This window comes from Lonchura striata, chromosome 3, assembly GCF_050655825.1.
Source record: "Lonchura striata isolate lonStrDom1 chromosome 3, ASM5065582v1, whole genome shotgun sequence".
Classification (NCBI taxonomy): Eukaryota; Metazoa; Chordata; class Aves; order Passeriformes; family Estrildidae; genus Lonchura; species Lonchura striata.
In genome coordinates this window covers 33,653,425-33,676,356 of record NC_140705.1, presented here as the reverse complement: position 1 = coordinate 33,676,356, position 22,932 = coordinate 33,653,425, and the positions used below count along the sequence as shown (strand labels likewise).

The 22,932-nt window shown below is 37.7% G+C and overlaps 1 protein-coding gene across 1 annotated transcript in view; it reads left to right on the top strand.

Moving 5' to 3' along the window:
- The window catches only part of IBTK (inhibitor of Bruton tyrosine kinase), a 53,407-nt gene extending 30,938 nt beyond the window's left edge, over nucleotides 1-22,469 (top strand). The window contains exons 19-29 of the mRNA XM_021546192.3: nucleotides 1,019-1,079; nucleotides 1,734-1,861; nucleotides 3,357-3,469; nucleotides 4,051-4,199; nucleotides 4,391-4,554; nucleotides 5,701-5,793; nucleotides 6,917-7,075; nucleotides 11,952-12,104; nucleotides 17,960-18,028; nucleotides 18,128-18,260; nucleotides 21,096-22,469. Coding sequence (XP_021401867.3) covers nucleotides 1,019-1,079; nucleotides 1,734-1,861; nucleotides 3,357-3,469; nucleotides 4,051-4,199; nucleotides 4,391-4,554; nucleotides 5,701-5,793; nucleotides 6,917-7,075; nucleotides 11,952-12,104; nucleotides 17,960-18,028; nucleotides 18,128-18,260; nucleotides 21,096-21,221 — 1,348 coding nt within the window. The 3' untranslated portion in view covers nucleotides 21,222-22,469. The remainder of the gene's footprint in view (nucleotides 1-1,018; nucleotides 1,080-1,733; nucleotides 1,862-3,356; nucleotides 3,470-4,050; nucleotides 4,200-4,390; nucleotides 4,555-5,700; nucleotides 5,794-6,916; nucleotides 7,076-11,951; nucleotides 12,105-17,959; nucleotides 18,029-18,127; nucleotides 18,261-21,095) is intronic.
- Nucleotides 22,470-22,932: the final 463 nt, after the last annotated feature.

Sequence of the window (22,932 nt, the reverse complement as noted above, 5' to 3'; positions counted from 1 at the left end):
TGGCCTTCCTTCTCTTGATGCTTTTGGACAGGCCATCAAGTTGCTTCCTAAGTACATATCATCTTCTCAGAGCAAACCCTATCAGCACTAATTTAAGTTCTTTTCTAGCAAAACCTTAAGAAAAACACCAAAAAAAAAAAAATCCAGCCAAAAAAATCTTTATTGTGAGTTCTCTCTTTCCTTTTTGTCAGACTTCTTTATACTTACATAAGTTCCTAGAGATCTGAAACAGTTCAGAATGCCAGCATTTCATTGCCACGTCACACAGAGGCTTCACTTGCATCCCAGATACAGAAGTTCATTCATATTAGCAATTTCCCTCTTCACCTCTCTATAAAGTATAAACATTCTAACCTTTTTGGAGAGAAGAGTAAAAATCTAGTAATGTTGCCTTAAATATTATTTGGAATTCAGACTTGTTTTCTCTTAAGTCTACATGCAATATTCTTACTACAGTTAAGAATCTATCTAAATTTTAGGGAAAATCTGAAAATGTTAGTATTGGGTAGAAAGATTTTAATTTTAGAAACCTGAGACAGAACTAAGTCCTGACAGCTTTTTGCAATGAGAACTGCTCACATGGACAAGACAGTTCTGTTGGGTCAAGTTTGTTGCTGTAGTATTGTTTATTGGCATAAATGTCTATGTTGTGTGTTGTGTTTGAGTTTTTTTGAGAATTTACATAGATTTTGAGTATTTAGATACATGTCAGGAGGACAGTATGCAGAAATAGGTAAAACAATCACCAGTTCTTGTTAGCTTAAATATATAGGTCTGTTTTGGCTGTGACCTTAGGTAAAGGTAGGTGGGAAACGTGTATTTAATCCTGCCCTACAACAAAGGTACTGATTAGTTTTTATTTTATATTCAGTATCTTCCTTTAGACTCTGACCAGCATGAATAGGTGATAATACCTGTAGGTGAGATTCATCCAAAATGTTCATTTGAATTTTTCATTAATGTGATTTTTTATAAGCTGCTAAGATTAATTTGGTATTTAAGAATAATTTTTTTTTAGGACTCTGGATGTCTTAAGTGATGAAGTTGTGAAGGATCTTTCTGTTTATTACAGGAAAATGGTAAGTTGTACGACTTGAGTGTAAGCTGATTAGGTATAAAATGAGAATAGATAAAGTTGCCTGCTTCTATTATCATGCTCAAGGAGTTCATGTTTCATTATTCACTAGCTACTACTGCAATAGTGTTATGTCTTTTAAATTAATTAGTTATACACATTAAACATATTAATGTTCTGTAATTAGAAATTGTTGCATGGAACAGTGTAAGCAAAACCTATGGAAAAGAGCATCCCTTAATTAGAAGAAAGGAGAAGAAAGCGGAAAATTTCAGGGTGATCGTATAGATGTTAAGATCTATATGATGTTAACAGTAAGAAGAAGAATGTGAAAATTGAACTGTAATGCAATGGTGAAAGCCAAGACACATTATAATCCAGTATCCTTTTACTATAAAAGATAAATATTTGCAAAATCTTTAAGCTCTTTTTTTTGCCATAAGTTAACAATAGATGAAACACAGGCATTTAGACTCTGTCACTTAAGATACTTCTCCAGTTTTGCTTAAAGATATAACTTAAGTTTATAAGCTTGTTAAGTGATTAATTACGTGATCTATGAAAGTGTTTTAAATGATGAACGGTTTTGGCCCTCTTACATAAATTTGGTAGCATACAACTTCAGTGAAACTTAATGTAACAACTTTTACAACTGCAGATTCCAGCTATGGTCAGAAGAGTAATTACTCCATATCCAGATGGACCTGACATAAGTTCTTTTGAGCCTGAAGATGGAGAGAACTTTGTATTTTTAAGGGAAGAAATGAATACAGAACAAAATTCTCAGTAAGTATTTGTTTTTCATGAGTGTTTTTAACAAGATAAAAAATGAATACGGAACAAAATTATCAGTAAGTATTTGTTTTTCATCAATATTTTTAACAAGATAAACTGTGTGTGGCATTAATCACCATTTGCATTGGTGTCTGACTGCATTTAAATTCAGAATTGAAAGATTAAGAAATGAGATTTCAAAGACCATTCTCAGTTTCCTTAAGACTTTGAAAATGTTGCAAAACTGCAGCAGAGCACTTTCAATTTGTAAGTAGCATGTAAGTAAAGGTTGCAAAATGAGCATTCACAGCAATGTCTAGGGCTTGTGCATGTGATGAGAGTATCTGTATATGTGTGAGGCCAACTGTGCAGTTCATTGTACTTCACTGAATTAGGAGCGATCAAAAGAGAAAAAACAGACTAGTGAATGTAGTATAGATCTGTTTGAAAAATTGTAATAATCTAAATTTCTTGATATTAACAAAATTGTCAAGTGAAATACAGAGCTTTGTAATATGATAGGATGGCTTGGTAACAGCTTCCAAACAGTGGGATAAGATGTCAGTCTGCAGAAGAAACCTCACGTTCAGTATTGTGTACTGTTCTGAGCACTTGTGTCAGGAAAAGTTGCACTAAATAAACTAGTATAGGTAAGAGCTAGTAGATCAAGGAAACCAAGATGCTACTTCGTATTCAACTGCAAGCCTTTTAGTGTTTTTCAAGGCTGGGTGGTAGCTTCTAGGGAATTGGGTAGTCCAAGGATTAAAAAATAGACACTCCAAGTAATGTGAGGTAGTGCTGCAGGAGTGATTAAGTAATTATGTAGTTACTTAACAAAAAGCTGTTTAAAGAAGCTTTGAAATGTAGCTGCATTTCATGTAATTCTGAGTGGTTTTGTTAAAATGAAAGATGCCTTTTGTTTAATTTCACTCTTTCTTGATAGCCTAGAGAGGAACACATGAAATTTGGGCAACATCACCCTGTATCTGCTTTATTGTAAAATTAGTATTATTATAATGGCAGTGTTTATGTTGTGGAAAAATGAAACCAACTGTGGCATTTATTGAGCTTCAGTAATTTAGGACAAGGCAAGAGAGAAAAAAATGGTGAGTTGTCTGTAATTTGCTTTATGTCAGTTGCTGTGATCTGTAGCAGGTTTAATCTGACCTAGGTGGCAGTGCCAGCCTGTGCAGCAGCTGTGTCTTCCACTGTGTCAGCAGAAGTCTGTGTGCAGTATAATAGTCCAGAGGCTAGATCTAGATTGGAAAGAATTTTTTTTTTTCTTCCTGGATTCTTCTTTCCCCCAAAATCATTTATGAAGTGGTTGTACCAGTGCATAAGCAGAGCAGGAGCAGGCAGCTAGTGCCAGCTGCTAAGATCAGGTACTACCACTTGAAGTATAGCTGCTGCTGCTGACTGCAAAATTTGACATTGACATGGGTAGCTCTGAAGCTCAGTTTCTTTGGCTTTAATGCATTCTGTGGGGTTTTTTGTTTTTTCCTATTAGGGAAACCCTTTTCAAAAAAGCAAAAACTAAGGCAAAAAAGAAGCCAAGGAAACGGTCTGACAGCTCTGGAGGATATAATCTGTCAGATATTATTCAGAGTCCAGCCTCTACAGGTCAGTGGGAAAGAGATTCCTTTCAGGTATAAAAACAGAACATAAAGTGTGACATGCAATGCAATTTCTATATTTCAAGAAGGAAATCTTAGTATTTCTTTTCTTGTGAACATTATAGTTGAATTTAAATAGTGAATTCTTAAGATTTAGGTTGTTTTTGAAAGAGTGCTTGTCATCATACCCAAAGTTCAGACAAAAGCATGTATTTTATCAAATAAATATAATGCATGTTTTCTTACGTGGTTTTAATAAGTGGAACATTTCTTAGTGTATTGTGGGTTTTTTTTCCTGAAACAAAGAATAAATTACCCACTTTTTACTGAGAAGATAGTAGAAGAATTAAGGGGGAAAGTGTTGTTATTTGTATATTGTGAGACAGAGGAAGAAAACTGCAAGTAATGTCATTCTGAAAAAATATTTAGGATAGCAAACAATTTGCCTATACTTACCACTGTCTAGTATTCTGGACTAGATAAATTTCTGGTTGTTTTATAGTCATCATATGGTGTGAATAATTTTTGTGTTTGTTAAGCATTGTTTAGTCTGGCTCTCATGAGTTAATAGTTTTTTCTTATTTCTAGGCTCAGTAAAACTGGATAAAGCTAACTCAGTAGACTCACTTCCAGAAATCTTAACATCTGACTCTGAAGGTAGTTACGCAGGAGTGGGTAGTCCCAGAGACTTGCAGTCCCCTGACTTCACAAAAGGATTTCATCCAGAGAGGACTGAGGTTGGATTTCCTCTTAGCAAGTTTTTTGTGTTTATTTAGTCCATCAAAACAGAGTTTGTATTTTAGAGTCTTTCTGTGAACCTGTTGTACTTACAATTGAGTAGACAACTTTGAAGAGTTGTTTATTTAAATAAGAAAATAAAATTTGGTGTTTGAAATGATTATTCAACAATTTTCTGCCTGATCTTTAGGTGAAGGACAAAGTGTGCAGTCAGGGTGTGAAACCCTCTCACCCTAACAAGGAGATGAAGTCATGCAAGGGAGCATCAGCATTGATGCAGTCTGTTCCACAGTCCATTCCCAGTGCCAGACACAACTCTGCAAGCTCTCCCAATTGGGTAGCAACCAGTTTCAGGTGCAGTAATACTTAAAGTCACTGTTTTACACTTGGTAGTGAAAGCTAATAATGTTCTATTCAGACTAAAAAGCTATCTGCTCTTCAAAATGATCATACATTACTTGACACGTGATCTCAAGATCTTGGTAATTTAATAAAAGGACAACATTTTGTAATTATTCATTGAGAGAAGCAATTCTATATATATTATTCTTATTTTTTTAATTGCTTCTACTCTGTACTTTTCTAACACCTACTTTGTTAATACTGTGTAAAATACTGGAGAGTTTTTTGTAGAACTGTACCATGCTTAAAGCCTTTAGAAGCTCTGCTGTACTTTGAGTTTTTTTAGGCCTTTAGGCTTAAACAAGCTGTAGAAATCAACACCACAAGTTTAACTGGTACAATAATAAAAACTTGAGTATTGTTTTTTATCTGTAAGGAAAGATGGAGGAAGTGCTGCTTGTGTTTTATGCCAAAGACTGTCCTTGAATCGAGTTGTAATTACAGATGTCTTTAAGTACACACATTTTAATTTATATTTACATTTTATTTATGTTTTTTGTAAAGCTTAGGAATGTGTAGATTTAATTAATGCTTATTTCAGTGGAAGTTTAAAATTAAGTCATGTATGAAAAAGGGACTGATACCTGGAGTTTGAGAGTGTTACTGATGTTTGTGTAGCGCTCTGACTGCAAAAACTGTTTTGTTTATCATGTCAAAGAATTTTAATCCTTCACTTAAAAGAGAGATCTAATTCAACCTTCAGAACTGCAAGCAGTGCCTTTCTATAACTTAGCATGAGCATTTGACTACTAAATAAGTATTCTTATTTAGCTAATTTTTTGAAGTAATCATAGCTTTAGATATCTAATCTTTTTAGAGTTTTATTTTTTTAAAGTAATCATAGTTCACATCTCTTTGTTTTTTACTATAATGAGTCTTGAAAGTATTTTTATAGTGTGCTCTTAAATATGTATATATTTATAAAAGTTTTGTCAGAAACATTTTATTTGAGGTTTGCCATAATTGAGGAAACAGATGTAAATTATACAACCAGTTACCAATCCTATGTATGATTTAGAGGATTTCAGTGAAGGCTGAAACTGTGGATTGTAAGTAAAAATCAGTGCCTTGTAAGGTAACTTTTTATTTTTCATATAGCCCTGCCAGCCCTCCTGCTATGGATCTCAGAACCATCATGGAAATTGAAGAAAGTATGCAGAAATGTGGAACCATGCCAAAGGCAAATTCAAGGTTGGTAAAAAACCAAAATGTATAAAAAAAAAAGTGTTATAGGCCTAAGTTGTTATGAATTTACTTAGTGGTTTAGGCCATCCAGTTTTAAAAAAGCAAGATAAAGGTTGTCCTGTTTGGTTTTGAACAGCTTTGTTTACTTCATTATGTTGTTTTTCTTTGAGCATACAAAATGTGTCCCTTTATTTTACTCTAGTCTTGTTTTGTCAACTCTAGTGCAAAAGAGCGAGCTAGTGTCTTAAATAAGTGGTCTGTCCTGCTGAGCCTTTCTGTTTACAACCAAAAAGAATTAATTCTTGTCCATAGGACTTTGGAAATTACTTGTGCACGAAAACTGGATTTGAGAAGTTCATTTCTTGTCGTGCATTCTCTGACCTCTCCCAGAACTCATGTCTTGATGTTGATAATTCTTCAGACAGAAGCAAGTGTGGTTCCTTCTTGTAGAAGCATCCCAAAAGACACAAGGAGATAAATGTGCTTTTTTACAAGGCAGTATATTAAAGCTAGCATTGCTTAAGTGGCAACATACAGAAGAGAACAGGGGGTGACTCTCATGACCTTTGAGGTGTGGCTTTCCTATAAAGAAGAGTTGGGACAGTACTCCTGGAACCTGGTAAAGGCTTGCTTGATGGATAGATTCAGAAACCGCAAACAAAACAGCCAAGACTGAAGAATCCAAATAGCTTAGAAAAGAGAATTATTACAGATAGAAGGAATGGCTCTATGCTGTTGTATACATTTTTTAATGTATGAATATTTTTGGTTTAAGGGAGCTAAGCTTGACAATCTCTAAAAAATCACAAGATTACAAAATAGTCTTCATCTGGTGGTAGTCCTCTTTTGGTGACTTGATTCCTACTCTGCATCTTTTAATTTATGGACATCTATATGAAGAATATTTCTATGATGTGTTCTTTCTGTCACTCTTGATATTAATTGATCCTTATTAATGCTTCCCAGCCATCTAAGCCCTTGCGCCCAGCCCTTGCCTTTTGGCACTATAAGGAAAGTATTTTTGTTTAGGAAAGAAGTTATTTCTCAGTTTAATTTGCGGGATTAAAGGTGAGTTAATCTCAAAGGACATGGATCTTACAGCTTCTTTCTTTGCAATGTCCATTCACAGCCGAATGATGTCTCATGGAATCAAGCTTTCTCAGAAGCAAAGGAAAATGATTGCCCTGGCAGCAAAAGATAATGGAGCAGTAGCTAGCAGCCTGGAGCCTACCACTGCAGTAACTGCACCACCTCCACCCACAAAAGTTGCAAAACTAGGGAATGCATGGTATGTTATAAATCAAGTATCAATCCTTTTTCTTTGGAGAGTTTTTACATTGAATAAGCAGACTGAATTATTTGTATCTACATTTGGAAGTAATCTAGAAATTCAAAGCGGGTAGGGAAATGCAGTGGTTGCAGTTTAACAGTTCTTTGAAAGTTTGCTCTGAGTCAGAAGACTGCATCCCATCTGGTGCTTTCCTGTGTATGATGTATTTGCAGATGGTGTCCAAGTAGATCATAGAAGAAGAAGATTGAGAACTAGCTCTGAAACTTAGCTAGGAAAAGGTTATTGAAAACCATTATGAGTGGGATTTTTTCTCTGTCAAAACCAAAGGAAAATGTTAGCCCTTCCTGGGGGAAGGTCTGGAATGACTTCGGACTAGAGCAAAATTGATCCAAATTTGAGATAACAAAATTATCTAGGTCTCAGAGCTGGAGGGAGCTTTGGGTGCTTCTAAAAGTTTTTATGGTAGAAGGATGCTTAGGGGTTTAAAATTACTTTGAATGCTGATCACATACAATTTAAGGGTTTGCATTAATATCATAGTATCAAATACAAAAATAGTTTATAATCTCTTCAGTGAATTAGGTTTATAACAAATGTAATAAGGTGCTAGCCCAAGTCATGCTTTGATCGTCACCTATACTGTTGGTATTGGATAAAAACATAAACAAAACATGTAGAAGTTTCAAATTATGTATATTTAATGGGTTTGATTATCACAGGATTAATACCTATTTGCATGCTTTAAGCATGAAATAAATGTTCATTTCAAGTTAATTTAAGTGCATGTGGCCATTTTTCCAGTTTTCCCTATTCAAGAAGGTCTAGACTTTTATTGCAGATTACATTTGTACTGCTTCCCTAGAAGGACTGTCAGTCTCCTCTTTCTATAGCTTACTTGGTTGTACCTCAGTGAGAGCAAAGGTTTTGGCATACCCATCACAGTCACTCTTAAGCTTTCTGTCTTCTCAATTGCTTTTCATCCATGTACACCTGAGACTAAAATCTAGGGTCTCCTTTACTCCTCCAATCCCTTAAATTTGTTCTGATACAATATTGGGCGAAGCCCACAATTTTATTTTTAAGAGGAAAGACAATGAGTTGGTTTGCACTTAAGGATTCAGACTCTTCCTGATCTCTGAACAATAATTGAGACCTCGACAAAAAGAAAAACAAGGTTTGCAAGATTCATCTTCTGAAGTCTAGTCTAGTGAGGGGATGAATTTGTGTCCTTAAAACTGGTCCTCTCAAATGCTTTGAAGACATGCTACCTGCTTTATGCACGTGATTTTGCAGGTCAAGCAGCAGGTTAATTACTTGCCTTAGCTAATGGAAGTGTCACAGGGCTGAGATGCTACTGAGCTCTGAGACTTAAAATTTACTAGGAGAATTTGACAATTGAATCGCATGTTGATGAGCACAGCAAACACTGTCATTCTATCCTTTATTATATTAAAAAAAGTAATACTCTATCTACTATTTGTAATCTCACTACTGATGTTGTAATTATCCATGACGACAATGCCATATAAAAATTCTAAAAATTAAAGACAAAATTGTTTATAGAAATAAAATGAAGGTGAAGGAGAATCTCCATCCTTTTATCAGGTGCAGTGACGAAGTATGAAGGAAATCCTGAGGCACCTGATGTCTTCTTTGCCTCAGTCTTTAATAATGAGTCATTCTCCAGATCCCCAGCCCCATGGGCTGGAATGAATCCTCCATAATCCAAGGGGAAATGGTCAGCGATGTGCTACATCTCTTAGACACACACAGGTCCATGGGGCTGGGTGGGATCAACCCAAGGGTACCGAGGGAGCTGGTGAAGGTGACCACTGAGCCACTTTAAATCATTTACCAGCAGCCCTGGTCAGATAGAGAGGGCCCTGGTGTCTGGAGCTGAGCCAATGTAAGACCCATTTAAAGAAGGATTGGAAGGAGAATGTGGGGAACTATGTGCCTGTCAGCCTGACCTCAGCTCCAGGGAGGCTCAAGGGGCAGATCATCCTTAGTGCCTTAACATGGCATGTGCAGGACAACCAGGTGGTCAGGCCTAGCCAACATTTGTTTAAGAAAGGCAGGTTCTGCCTAAATAGTTTGACTTATTCATATACTATTCATCTACTCTCTGATAGATAACTTTTTACCTTATTGAGTTATTTAAACTGCAAACTGCCTATGAATTCTTTCTTGCTTTTAAAAAGCAAATAAAGACTGATTTTTGAATATCCCTCGATAAATGTCTCCAAAAAGTATATTGTGCTCTTAAGGTTCTGATTAAACAGTTTTTGGAAAGAGTTGGGCCTACTGTGTTACACAGACCATCTTAGGTGGAAAGGCTAGGGTATATTTCAGGAGGATGGAATCCAATCTAACACTCATGTGGTCACCGTGCGTGATTCCACACGTTCCTCCTGCGTTCCTCTGGCTGCCGATCTGGAAAATACTGGTAGCTCAAAAGTTCAAGCACAGAACCAGTGGCAGCTATATTAAATTTTAAAATTAGGCCTCGCTGCTGGAAGAAAACATTTATTGAATAAACTTCAAGCTGCTTTAGGCAAGCAATCAATTATTTGATTGCCCCTGCTAGTTGTTCAAAGTATTTTTATGTGTAAGGTAGAATAGTTGTGTTACTCATCTAATATTATATTTGCAGAGTTAGTCTGTAAATTCACAGTGGACTATTAATTGACTGCATTTGGCAGTCGATTGAGCTTTCCACACTTGCAATATAGTCAAAGCCAATAGAACTTGTGTTCCAGTGAAATCAGATATTCAACTTGGATGCTGAATGTGGTGAAGCACACTTGCCAGAAGGGTGTGGGACCTTCTGGCTTTTTGTCGTTGACTGAACATCTGTCATACACTATGCCCTACCTTTTCCACTAAGAGAAACCTTTAGCTTCATAGTTTTTTGGGAAACTGAACCTTTGTTTCTTCCTTTGAAGAAAACTGAAAATTAGAAGGGAGAAAATTGAATAGTGCTCTAGTAATACTTCAAAAAAATGTCTAAAGTTAACTGCATGTTGACTTTATTGGTTCTCTAAACCCACTTTGATCAAGGAAAAGGGAGTGTTGCTTATTTGTTTCAGGCCTTTTTTAAGCTTAGGAGAGTCTATGGCTTTTCAAGACCAGAGGCATGAAGAAATTTGAAGTCTCTCTTGAGAATTAACAATTGCATATCCTGATGTCTAGGTTGTTGGGTTGACAGTATTCCAGTTTATACTTAACATCAGCAGCTGTTTTGGAACTCCATTCTTTGATGGTTTGCAGTTACATCTAGAGAACCATAGCCATACTCCACTATTTTTTAAAGTATAAATTAGTTTTTCTAATTTTTAAAATTAGATAAAAATGTCAATGTATCAGACAGGACAAGCTGAAATTTAGAGTTGTTACATGTTAGGAAAATTTTGTACCACTTTTCAAACAAATAATTTTAAACCACAAATAATTTTTTTGATAGGTTCACAAAATGAGAATGACACAGTTGATTATTTTGGGAGATGTTGTTTCTGGATTGTTTTTTTTTTTGGCTCTCTGTTCCAAGGGGATCTGATTGCAGTACACAATTTTCATGGAAATGGGTAAATCAAATCAAGCTAGGCTACTTTAAAATGTCACTAGCAGAATTGGCTTCTGTGACGGCAGATCCCATGGACCATATGCATACTCAGTATAAAAGATTTAGGGAAGCTCTGGTCAAACACTTGGCTGAACTTTCGTGTGCCAGCTGGTGGTAGGAGTAGAGGATGTGCAAAATGACTCCGAGTCCCTGTATCTGGAGGTTCCCATTCTGCTTTCTATGTCTTCTGTGCTGCTTATCCAATAATTTAAATAAAAGTAAAAGATCCAGGGTGGTCTGACATCAGGCATCATAAATAGATTTCAGATGCTTTTGTTGTAACATTTCAGATACAATGTTGTGCTTTTAAAATTCATTCATCTTTGTTACCTTAAATTGTGTCCCACCTAGATGTAGCTTTAAAGTTTTTGACTTGAGATCCTGCTCTTCTTATGGCAGTTGCTCAAACAATTGGCATTGTATAAAAAGCTTGTTTTACTTCTGTAGTATTTATGAAGAATTAATTTCAAAGCCTTCATAGGTAAGAGAAGAACTCATGGTAACTGCCTTGAATTCTGTAAGTAAAAAGGTTTTAGGTTTGGAAAGTGTTCATGATACCTAAGATACCAAATTGCTGTATTTTCTTACTGGTTTATTTTTGAAAGATAGTATGCAGACTCTAATTCAGTAACTTGTGCTTGGACAAGTAAAAGAAAATGAATTATATCAGTTTTTTTAAACTTCACTGTGGATTAAGGGATTTTTAGAACATCAAGGAGGTATAAGGAACTCGGTATCTTGGGAAGAAAAACTCAGCTATAATTGACTTTTATAGCGGTAAACTGCCTGTGTTAGACCAACAGTACCTGGAGCATTGTGATTTATGAAAATATTTTTCAAGGACTAGCACTGTTAGAAAAGGTACAGCTTATCTAAGATAAGACATCTATGAAAAAAAAATTACTTTATAAGAGGATGAGGTGTGGGAAATGGGTGGCAGGGTGGGGTTTCATTTTTTTTTTCAATTTTCATGCTATTTCAAAACTACTGTCTTCCTCTGTTCTTATAGATATTTATTTCCTCTTCTTTATTGATATGACCCAAAGTGACTTATTTTAACACATGAGGTCTAGCAGGATAATGGTGGTATACAAAACCCAAGTAACAATGTAATTTTAGTAATAAATGTATTTTTATTTGTGTCTTTAAGTAGAAAGGCCTCTTTGCTATCTGAATCATAGAATAATATGGGATCTTGGAAAGTGCAAGTGTCAAATGCATTGGTGTTGTTTTATTTTTGTTTCTGAAAAGGTCATCTTCATTACATTCTGCTTTGCCAAAGTCATTCCGCGATCTTGTGATGGAAGAAGAAAAATGTATGAGTGTGAATAATTCACCTGGTACTGGTATTAAAAGATGTGGATATAAAGGATCTGAGGATTCATCAGTCCAAAACACCATAAGGTAAGAATGCATATTTTCTAATTGGTCAACCATTGTACAAGAAGCACAATGACCTCTTAAATTCTGCTGAAATAAGAATAAAATTGTCATTTAAAAAGAACATTCTTCTGAGGATTCTGTTGATAAGACTTTATGAATGAAATACTCTTAAGAATAGAAAACTTAAAGACTTAAGGAATTTAATGCCACTGCTAATACTTTGTTTCAGTTTCAAAATGTATGTATCCATATGGATGGATACATGTTTATATATATAAAAATATATAGATATGTATATAAAAAACTTCAGGCTCCAAACAAAACATATCTGAATTTTTTTGCATATGTATCTATGTATAGAATGATAAACCAGTATTTTCTAACTTCTGCAGTAATCAGATATTCATGAGCATTCAGATATGGCATTCATTAAACATTTTGCTAAAAGTATTTCTGTGTAACCACTGAGTGGATAAAACTAGTTTATATTAGTTCTTAAACTAATTCAAACACAGTTCTGGCATTTCCTAATCTTAGTTTTCTTATAAGATGGCTTAATTGTTTAAGTGCAGTTTATCATGGATTAAGCAGGTTTACAGAAACATTGATGCACTGGTTATGTCTGTGTATTATAATTACTGTGGGGCTACAGTTCTAAGGACAAAAATAAGGCACATGTGAATTATATCTCTAGTTATTAGACAATGTTGCTCTTTGGTCAAAATATTTTAGCCATGTACCCTCTTGCTACCTCCAGTAGAATTGTTGTTTTGAGTTAAAATAACTGCTTTTAAGCTGAAAAAAGAATCTCAGCCTTGTTCTTGAAGGTCTGTATGACTGAACTGCCCACCCACCTGCATCTCTTCCCCCTATCATCAGTAACTTTTAATGCTAGACGTTTCAAATATATTTACAAAACAGAGAGCCTGAAAATCTTACAGACTCTACCACCTACTATCTGGAAGCACTGCAGACCAGCTGACCTAGTGGTAGGGAACCCTAGTGTGACAGCACAACTGGCTGACTGGTGGCTTCCCTGGCAAAGGCACAGCCCCAGTGTGACAGAGGGAGGAGAGCAGGGCAGGCTATGTGCAGAAACCAGGATGAGCCACAGTCAGTGAGCACAGACAGGTGCATTGGAATTAGGCAAGGTTGACTGCAAATCAAGTCAGGGTCAGGAACAGCAAAGCTGGGCTTGGCCATAGCTGCAGCATAGCTCAGTGAAGGCCTGAGGGACTGAGCTTAAATTAAGCTCTTGAGTAAAGAGTGGGAGCTTCTGTAATCCTTCACACAACTCTTCTTACAACACAACTTTAGAGCAATCTGACTCAAGTTCACACAGCTGTGCTGAGGGAGAAGTTTGCAGAGCTGTTGGTGCACAAGAAGCTGTGTCATTATCTGGCTGTCTTTCTGATGAACTCCTGTTCCATTGTCCTCCAATAACTGACTTCTCTGTGAGGAAAAGAATGTTCTGCTGAGCCTTGCTTTTGGTTGTTCAGCTTGTATAAAAACTGGCGTTTTCTTAGGACAGAAGTAGTACATGTTTTACTGCTATATAAAGAATAAAATGAGGGTAGAAATGTAGGAACATTGTGTGTGGGATAGTGTCTGAGGAGAGGTAGGAGGCATTTGGAGTGTGTGTGATGGGGAGGCATTCCTCAGGAACAGAGTGATAAAGCTGAAGTTACTGTGGTGAATGGAGGTGTGGGGACATGAAATACAAATCTGCAGAACTGGTATTGTTCATTTTGTTGCTAGGACAAGAATAAAAGTTTTAATCATATGGGAGATGCCTTGGGTTGGTAATAAAAAAATTTGCACTTGATGCTACTATTGCTTTACCACAACAGCTCTGTAATCTCTTCCTTTTGCATTGCCCTTTCTTGTCTGTGCAGTATGGCCAGCCTGCATGCTCTCAAAGTGTACTATTTGAGCTGAATCCAGGTCTAATATATTAAATGTCTGAAGATGATACATTAAGCTAGTGGAAGCCTAGCAGATGGCTAAATTGGCTACCATCACTTTGGAAAGAAGGCCCCTCAAAATATCTGTTTTTGGATTGTGTCTGAAGATGCTTATTTTTTTCTAGTAGGTATAAAGAGCCTAGGTGACTAGTTCCTCCATCTGAAACTCAGAAGGGGAGTTTCTAGTTTGAGGTAAATTTATTTTTTTGACTGTGCAGTTTTGTCACAGCAGGCTCTGATTTTTACCTGTGGCATTTAAAGGCTATTTCTGTAAAGATTAATTATTCACACCCTTACCCCTTCCTTTTTAAGGGAAGAAAATTACACAAGGGTAGAGTATAAGCAATCCTCATCTGTTGATGTCAGACTTGGTGATGTGACACTGAAGATACTTGCATGACTTAATGTTCCTGCTTTGTCTTTCTCCTTTGGATAAACTGCACTAATTAAACTGACAGTTTTCTTACCTCTCTGAGGTATTTTGGATGAGGGTATTTTGGATGGTGGCATAAGCATTCTTCTATGTACTGTCACTTTCCAATTTTTGCAGTACAGATTTTTTTTTTTAGGTAAACCATGTCATGAATTGTGGTGATTTGAACTGCATTTAATCCAGAGGCAGATCATTCCAAGAGCTGGGGCATGTGGATGTGGCTGCATTGTTTCCAGAGGCACCTCAGCCTTGGGAGTTGTGCTATGCGTATGTAGCTCACAGTCCAAGCTAAAACCATAGGCCTGACATGACTTAACTTAGTTGTGGCAATTTGAGTTGTCTTCACTGTGTTACTCCAGGGAGCAGTGAAGTGTCTTAGTGGAAACAAGTATTTGCGGCTTTGTGTGGGAATGGCCTAGTTTTGTCATGGCTAATAGTGAGCTAATATGTAGCTGTTATGGTTTGACACTGGCACAATGCCAGCGCTCTTATGAAAATGTAACTTATTAATTGAATGCTGTGAAATGTGATTGAGAACAGAGCAAAGCAGGCTGAACTTAATAACAAGGGGAAAACTTTATTACACTACTACTACTATTACTACTACTATAAAAGGGAAAAAAAAAAAAAACAACATACAAAATTTGAAATGAAAACCTTTCAAAACATTCCTCTTCCCACCACTCAACTCCAATAAATCACAGCAAGACACATTTGGACCCTTAATTAAGTCTTCATCCTTCCACATAATCAATACTGAGTCCATTAGGGGAGAGAGGAGTCTCCCTTGCACTATAGACCCCCAGGAAACACAGCTGCCACCTCTTGTGTTTCCATGTCACACATGGCACTGCCCAGACACACGGGCCAATGTGACACTCTCCATGTCACAGTGCTCTCACTACCATGCATGGACAGAGACTGCTTATAGGGCCCCTTTAAGGATGCTTTGCTAAGGACTAACAGGAACAGTCCAGTGTCTCATTTTGGGACTACAGTGCCCCCCATTTTCCCCTGGGGCTGAGGGTCCAAGAACAGAGATCGCCTTCTCTTCTTCTCTGAAGACGGAGGGCATCTGCACACCCTCCTCTGCTTTCCTCTGCTCATTCCTGAACTGGTAGTTGCTGGAGGAGTTTCTTGGCTTACCATTGCATTCCTCTAAAATGTAGTCTCTCTTGGAGGAGAAATTGGTTCACTCTATGGCTAACAAGAAGAGTCCAGCTAACAGCCACTCCATCATCTCCCCCCAGCCTTCTTTCCCTAACAACTGAGGTCTCTGGCTGTCTCTCTTTTTTTCAAATTGAGGAGGAGCAATATTTCACAAAGCCTTTATTTCACAGGAAAGGGTTAAAATTCCCGGACTCCCCAGACAGCTGAAATCTCTCGGCCCAGGACTCTGTCTCCCATCTCCCACGCTGGGCATCTTCCCCCCCCTCCTCCTTCTCCTCTGCCGGCAAACTTCCAGGTGTCTTGTGTATGTTGCCTCTAACCTATCATTGTGCACCTCTAAGAAGGTTCTTGCTTCATCTTTTCTCTATCCTGCAGTTAAGTAGTTGAAGACAGCACTGATATCTCCCCTTTGCTGCCTCCCTTTAGGATTAACAAAACACATTCTTCCAAATCCTGTTCCAACCTCACAGCATGCTCGTATTATGGAGCCCAAAATTGAGAATGATACTCTGTATGTAGACAAAGAACTACAACATAAAGGGGAGGAATCACTTCCTCTGCCTGCCTTGCTACAGTATTGCTAGCACAGCCCAGCACGCAGTTGGCTGTCTCTGCTGCAGAGGCACTGGCTGGTAACATCTTCCCTCTTGTCAGCCAGGACTCTGCAGGTTCTGCTCTCTCTCTGCTGCTTTCTAGCCAGTCAGTCCTGGCCAGTACTGCCTCATGGGGCTGTTCGGCTGTTCTCTTCCAAATACAGGACTTTGCACTTGCCTTTGAAATTCATTGGTTCTCAGTTGTCCATTTCTCCAGTCTCTTGAGGGCTTCTATAAGGCAGCCTGGCATGCAGACCGTCCTCAACTTCTCCACAGCCAGCTGTGGCCTGCTGAGGGTCTGTTCTGTTCTATTCTGTTCTGTTCTACCAAAGATGCTTAACAGGATTGGTTCCAGTATCAGTCCCTGAGGACCCCCACTAGTACTTGGTTTCCAGTTGGGCTTTGTACACCTAATCCATTTCCAGACCATTTTCCACCCATCTCGTAGTCCGTTTGCTCCACTGAGTACAAGGATGCATGTGCATTGTTTGTTCCGTGGGAAAAAATATGTTTTGTGACAAAAAGCTCAACATGATTAATTTAAATCTGTTTTTGATGATGGATATTAGATTTCACACTTTTTGAGATCTTGCCCTTACTACTTAGTGGTAGGAATCATGTGTTTTGTTATCCTTGGAATTGTGTTCTGTGGAAAATAATTCAGACAGAGAACTTGGTAGTTACTGGAATTCTCTTAACTTTCTATAGATTTTTTTCCTGTTTTATCCAAGAGCTTGTGGTCACTTACAAAGGATTACCAAAGCATTAAAGAAAATTGAGAGTGATTTATTGAAACAGCAACACGCTTGGAGTTGTTTGCAGTGCCATAAAATAATTTAAAAAATGTTTGCCAGCATGTCTCAGTATGTTGTAACACTTTTTTAAGGTTCTGGAAACTGCAAAACTGTCCTGTTAAAGATAGGTATTAAATCATGAGAATAGGTCCCTCTCTTCCTACTGGCATAGGATTTTTCTGACAAATATACTTGTCTCTTAATTGAATACAGTGTAACAAACGTGAACTTCTTTTTGTTGAGAAGTTAACATTTTGCAACTGAATAAAGTATCTTCCTGTTGGACGCTATATAAATAATTCAAGATATTTTTTTTTCTATTCTGTTAATTTTACTTTTATGCTGTTCTTGTGAATGTGAGAAGTGGTTACAGGAAATGTACTGAAAGTCCATAATTTCTGGGTTTACACTCAAAGAATTTACTCCAGTGAGATTGTAGCATTGGCTCTTCTGCATGAAGCACTTAATTTGAATGCAGGACAGTTCAGTTTTTTATCTTGAATATTTATCTTTTTAACTTGAATTTTTTGTTCTTTCATATTAATTGCAAACTTTTATAGGTGGTGCTGTTAGCGTATAACACAGTTGACTAATTTACATTTTAAAAAGTGAAAGAGCTTTTTTTTAATAATCAGAATTTAAACTTTTTTTCAAATCCTGAAGTGTTAGGAAATGCCAGAATTAATGCCCAAGATGAAATTCCTTTAGGGTCTGGTAGTTGGAAATGAGAATGTGTCTTTTTCAATCTCAGTATCACACTTAAAAACAAATTCCACATTATATCCTAATACCTTTCCTCTGTAAAAATCCTACAATTTGTTGTAATTTCCTACTGCAATTTTGTATTTCACAAAATGATGTAGGAAAATGCTCTGCCTACATTTTTACTGATTTTAAACTCTCCTTTCGTACCTCTCACCAGGTGCAACACTAGAAGTAACCCAGGTCTGGAAGACCATGTCCTGGATTCTCCACAGCTGGAGAGTCATAAGTAAGTGTGGTTGTGGCTTAAGTTCTGGAACTTTTTTACTGTGTATTGTACTTACCTAGATGTTGCCTCACAATATTGTTTGGGTTTTCTTTTTTTTAGTCCTTGGTCAGCAGCATCACCAGCCAGCTCTCCTGTGATAGCACCTGTCATGTTCTCAGCCATTGTAGAGGAAGAGCTCCAGCAAGAAGCTGCTCTTATTAGGAGCAGAGAAAAACCTTTGGCATTGATCCAGGTAAAGTGCTAAGTTATTGCTGCTCTAAGGTAACACGAGGAGTTTCCAATGGCTCTTTCAGAGATCAGTTATTAGTATTAATTATGTATTATTCAATGTAATTTACATAATTATATTTAATATAAATTAATAATAATGTCACGCTGCTGTTTGATGAGGTAGGCCTCTATTAAATTCAAAATGGCTGAGTCCATGATAAATCTATTTGCAGCATCAGAGAGTGGTTGAATTTGGAATGAACCTCTGGAAACTGTCTAATGCAAACCCCTGCTCAGAACAGGTTTCTCAAAGCCAGGCAGCATTTGATTATCTGCAAGGATGAACACTAATAGCCTCTCCAGAAAACCTGTTCCACAGACCACCCTCACACCAAAAAAGATTTTTAAATGCAATTTTTTGTTTTTCAATCTGTACCCACTGCCTCTTCTTGTGTCTTTGGGTATCACTTAGAAGAGCATAGGTAAGTTGTCTTTCTTTTCTCCTGGCAGGTATTTATACCCTTTGATAAGATCATCCTAAGTCTTCTTTTATCCATGTTAAACAAGGACAGTGTGCTCAGCATCTCCTCAGTGTCATATGCACTGGGCTCTTAATAATTTTTATGCCATATCACTTGGCTGTTCATTATATCCATGTTTCTCTTGTACTGGGAGGTCAAGAAGTGGACCCAGTACTTGAAGTATGTCTTCACTTCACTTGAAGTGCTGGGTAGAGGGAAAGTGTCATCTGTCTCATTTTTCTGGTAGTGCTGTCCCTCATAGAGCACAGGAGGTTATCACCCTTCTTTGCAGTATGAGTGCACTGCTGGCTAAAAGGCTAAATTGTGTCTGAACTCATCCCTGTATGGGCCATCCATTGCTGGTGTCGGTGCTTGGCACCAATCGACGGTGGATGGGAACTGACTAACTGTTAGTTTATTATCTTACTGTGAGACTTCCATTCCTTTTCTCTGTGAATTCTCATGGGCAGCTCCTCGTAACACTGACTCCTTTTCTTTCTTCCACATGGCTGGCTGACTTCTACCTGTCCCTATCACAGTTGCCTAACCCTTTCTGTCCCTAGAAGAAATACTAACCCTCACTGTCCCTAGGACAACCACCTGACCCTTAATCCTCACCGTAGCACAGCCAACTGACTCCAACTCTCCTCTCAAGCAGCTGACCCACTCCTTTATAACACCCATCCTTGTTGGACCATCCTTATTGGACACAGCTGTGACCTATTAAAGGCAAGGCTGTTCCTACTCTTTGGTAATTTGTACAGCTGCAACTCCTCAGGAGCAAGATTGCCTTCAGCACTATCTCTATTCTCTCACAGTCCATCCTCCCACAAAATTGTCCACCAGGACTCCAGGTCCTTTTATGCTAGGCTGCTTTCCAACTTGTCAGCTCCCAGTGTGTACTTGGTGTCTAGGGTTTTTCTTCCTGGGGGACGGACTTTGTGTTTCACTTTCTTGAACTTCATGAGATTCCTTGTAGCCTGTTTTTTCAGCATTGTCGGTGTCTCTCTGAGTGGCAATACAGCCATTTGGTATATCAACCACTCCTTTTCATTCTCTACTGCTTGCAACCCTGCTGAGGGTGCACTGTGTCTCTTCCGGTGGCTAACTGATGAAGATGTTAAACAGTATTGGCCTTAGTCTCACAGTTGGTGTGGTGGATTTTGTGCCACTCAAAGGGTCACAGCCCTTTGAGATCACCAGTTCTGCCAGTCTGTCTCACATTGCATTTATGAGTCTGTTCTTAAGTTTTTCCACTTAAACTCTTAGTTAATACTTAAGCAATACCATTTTCTCAGGAATCACCTAGTGGTCACTCAGATCCTCTTGCCCTTCTTGAAGGTAGGAAGGACACTTGATTACTAGTCCTCAGGAATCAACCCTTATTGCAACAAATTTTCAAAGTTTTTTCTGAGTGGTCTTGCGGCCATTTTGGGCGTCTCTGATCTCTAGGGCCTGGCATTGCTGGAGACTTAAGACCAAGATGAAGGTCCCCAGCCTCTTCCATTCAGTAGTGGATCCATGTTGCCTTTTTTTTTGCTGCAGTAGAATCCTGTTTTGCTGCCCATCATGTTCCTTGCTAGATTTCACCATAGATGGACTTTGACTTTCTTAATTCTTGTCCTGTGTTGTCACACAATGTCTCTGTTTTCCTTCTGTGTCACTTTTTTCTGCTCCCACGTCTTGTATGCTTCCTTTTTGTTTGGATTTTCAACTTCTTTTCAGCTGTGCAGTCCTCCTGCCATTCTTACTTGGCTAGGAGGCTCATTGGCATGGTGGGTTCTTGAGCTTGGTGGAGATGATCTTTGAAATCAACCTTTCTTCATTCTGGGGCCAAATTCCATGAATTTTTCTAAGCAGATGCCTTCATAATCTTCTCTTCTGAAGTCCCAAGTTGTTTGTTATTTCTCTTGTTCCGATCTTTCAGGATCCTGAACTCCAATATTTCACTGTCATTGCGGCTAAGGCTGCCCTTAACGTTCACATCCCTGACCAGTTGGTTTTTTTGGGGAGTATGAGATCCATCAGAGTGTCTCCCTTGATCAACTCCTTCAGCATTTGTGTTAAGAATTTTTCACCAATGCGGAAGCATCTGAGAGTATTTGTGTCCAGCTCTCTTGCCTTTCCAGCAGATACCAAGGTGCCTCAGAGTTTCCTACGAGGAGCAGGGCCTGCAAACATGAGATTTCTTAATGAATGTATAATCTATTACTCCTTCCTGATTAGGAGGTCTCATGCATTCAGGATCAGTATAGGTAGTTCATAACCATGCCTGTGGTGTAAAAAAAAAAACCAAACAACTGACACTGACATGCATGCTCTTTTTTTCCTTCCAGATTGAGGAGTGTGCTATTCAAGACTTGTTAGTCCACTATGAAGCTTTTGACAACCCTGAAGAATTTGTGACTGTTGAAAGGGCTCCACAGGGACCTATAGCAGCACCTATGTGGAACAAGCACTAATTTGTACTCTTCACAGTCCTCCCTTCCACAGTTCTCACAGCTGTATGTGCACTTTTGAAATTGTAATTCTTCTTACAAGTAAAACAGGACTGGAAGAATAAGAATCATGTAATTTTTAATATCAGCATTAAAACACTGCCCATAATCACTAGTTATTTGTTAGAGGGAACGAAATAGTGTGTTCACTGTGTCCTTTACCCACAGTACCTATTGTATGTATGTTTTGACAGCATTTCTTTAATGACACCAATAATTAGTAATGTTATTTGAGGCTGTAGATTGGGAATGTATTTACTAATCTTAAGTTGTATGGGTTTTTTGTTAAATTAACAGGTGAAAAGCGAGTGTTTATTTTGTGATTTAATGTGGAATTGAATGTGCAGAATTAAACACCTTTAAAGTTTGGGGATGTATCCTTCAGATCTTTCTTACAAATTGGGAATATTGGGAAAAAGTTTGTGCTTGAGCTTCATGTAAAAGTACAGTTTGACAAAGCAGTTTAAGTTACGTGTGCAAGTCCTGGTTCTCTGGTTGCTGTGGCCAGCCCGTTTCCCTGCTGTGCCCTGGGCTGTGCCTCTGTGCCCGCCCGTTGCCTGCGCTCAGCTCAGCTGTGCATGTTTGTCACTGCTGTGAGTGAGCCTGGCCTTGGAACAGCCAGCTCTGTCTTGAAGTAAAGCACACAGCTCAAGAGAACATGGTGCCACTTAATTAGCCCATCCATAGTCTTACTCTGGTAAATATGGTATGGTTTTAGAACCACTGTGTTGGGGGACAATTCACTTGAAGTGCTGAGGAAATAAAAGATCAGTATATACGTTGTTGAAGCTGTAGGGGCGAGTGCTTGACTTGAAAATCTGCAAATACCTGAGCTGCAAAGATTATCTTAGATGGCTTTCAATATTGTGTTCCAAAGTTCTTTGTGCCTGGTTGAAACAAATTTATAGATATAAAAAAAAAAAGAAAAAAAGGTAGTCTTAGCTACAATATTTTGTCTAGTTTGTCTTGTTTGTATAGGTGTATTTGAACTTGTACTTCCTCAGTAATGTCAGTACTCTTGAACTCTGGAAAACTGGAATGGAGATATCTACAGAAAATGAATGTAAAAAATTGATCACTGTGTGATAAAAGAATCTTGAAAAAAGTGATGTAGATATGTTTTAATGATTTCAGGTCAAGCTACACCAAAAAAAATTCCCCACAAAAATTGTAAAAAATCACAATAAACCATAAAATCTTGATTTATACAAAGTTAGTGTACTTTTATGTGCTGTCTATATATAATCAATTATTTAGGTAACTAGAGTAATTAATGTGTATTTCTTTTGTGTCTGAAACAAGAACTGCAGACTTTTTAAGCTGCACAGGCCAGGAATAGGTTTTAATTCTGTTTCAAATTCTGCTGGTAATTCATTCAGTAAACTGATGGTAATACTTGAATTAAGGGCTTTATTTGATGCACTAAAAGGCCTTAGGGCCTGCTGAAGCTATGCTCTGCTTTAAAAGAAAGCTTATGTAATGTGAGAAATAGCTACAGAAGCAGCAGGCCTTTCCAGGTGTGACCTAATTTATTATCAAATGTGAAATTATTGTAGATTTGCTAATTTGCTTCTTTTTTTTAAGATGCCATTGAAAATCTCATTCTCATTGATGTGTTCTCCATGCCAAAGAGCTTGACTGCTTTCAAGTTGTGATTTTATTGCCACATTTTGTT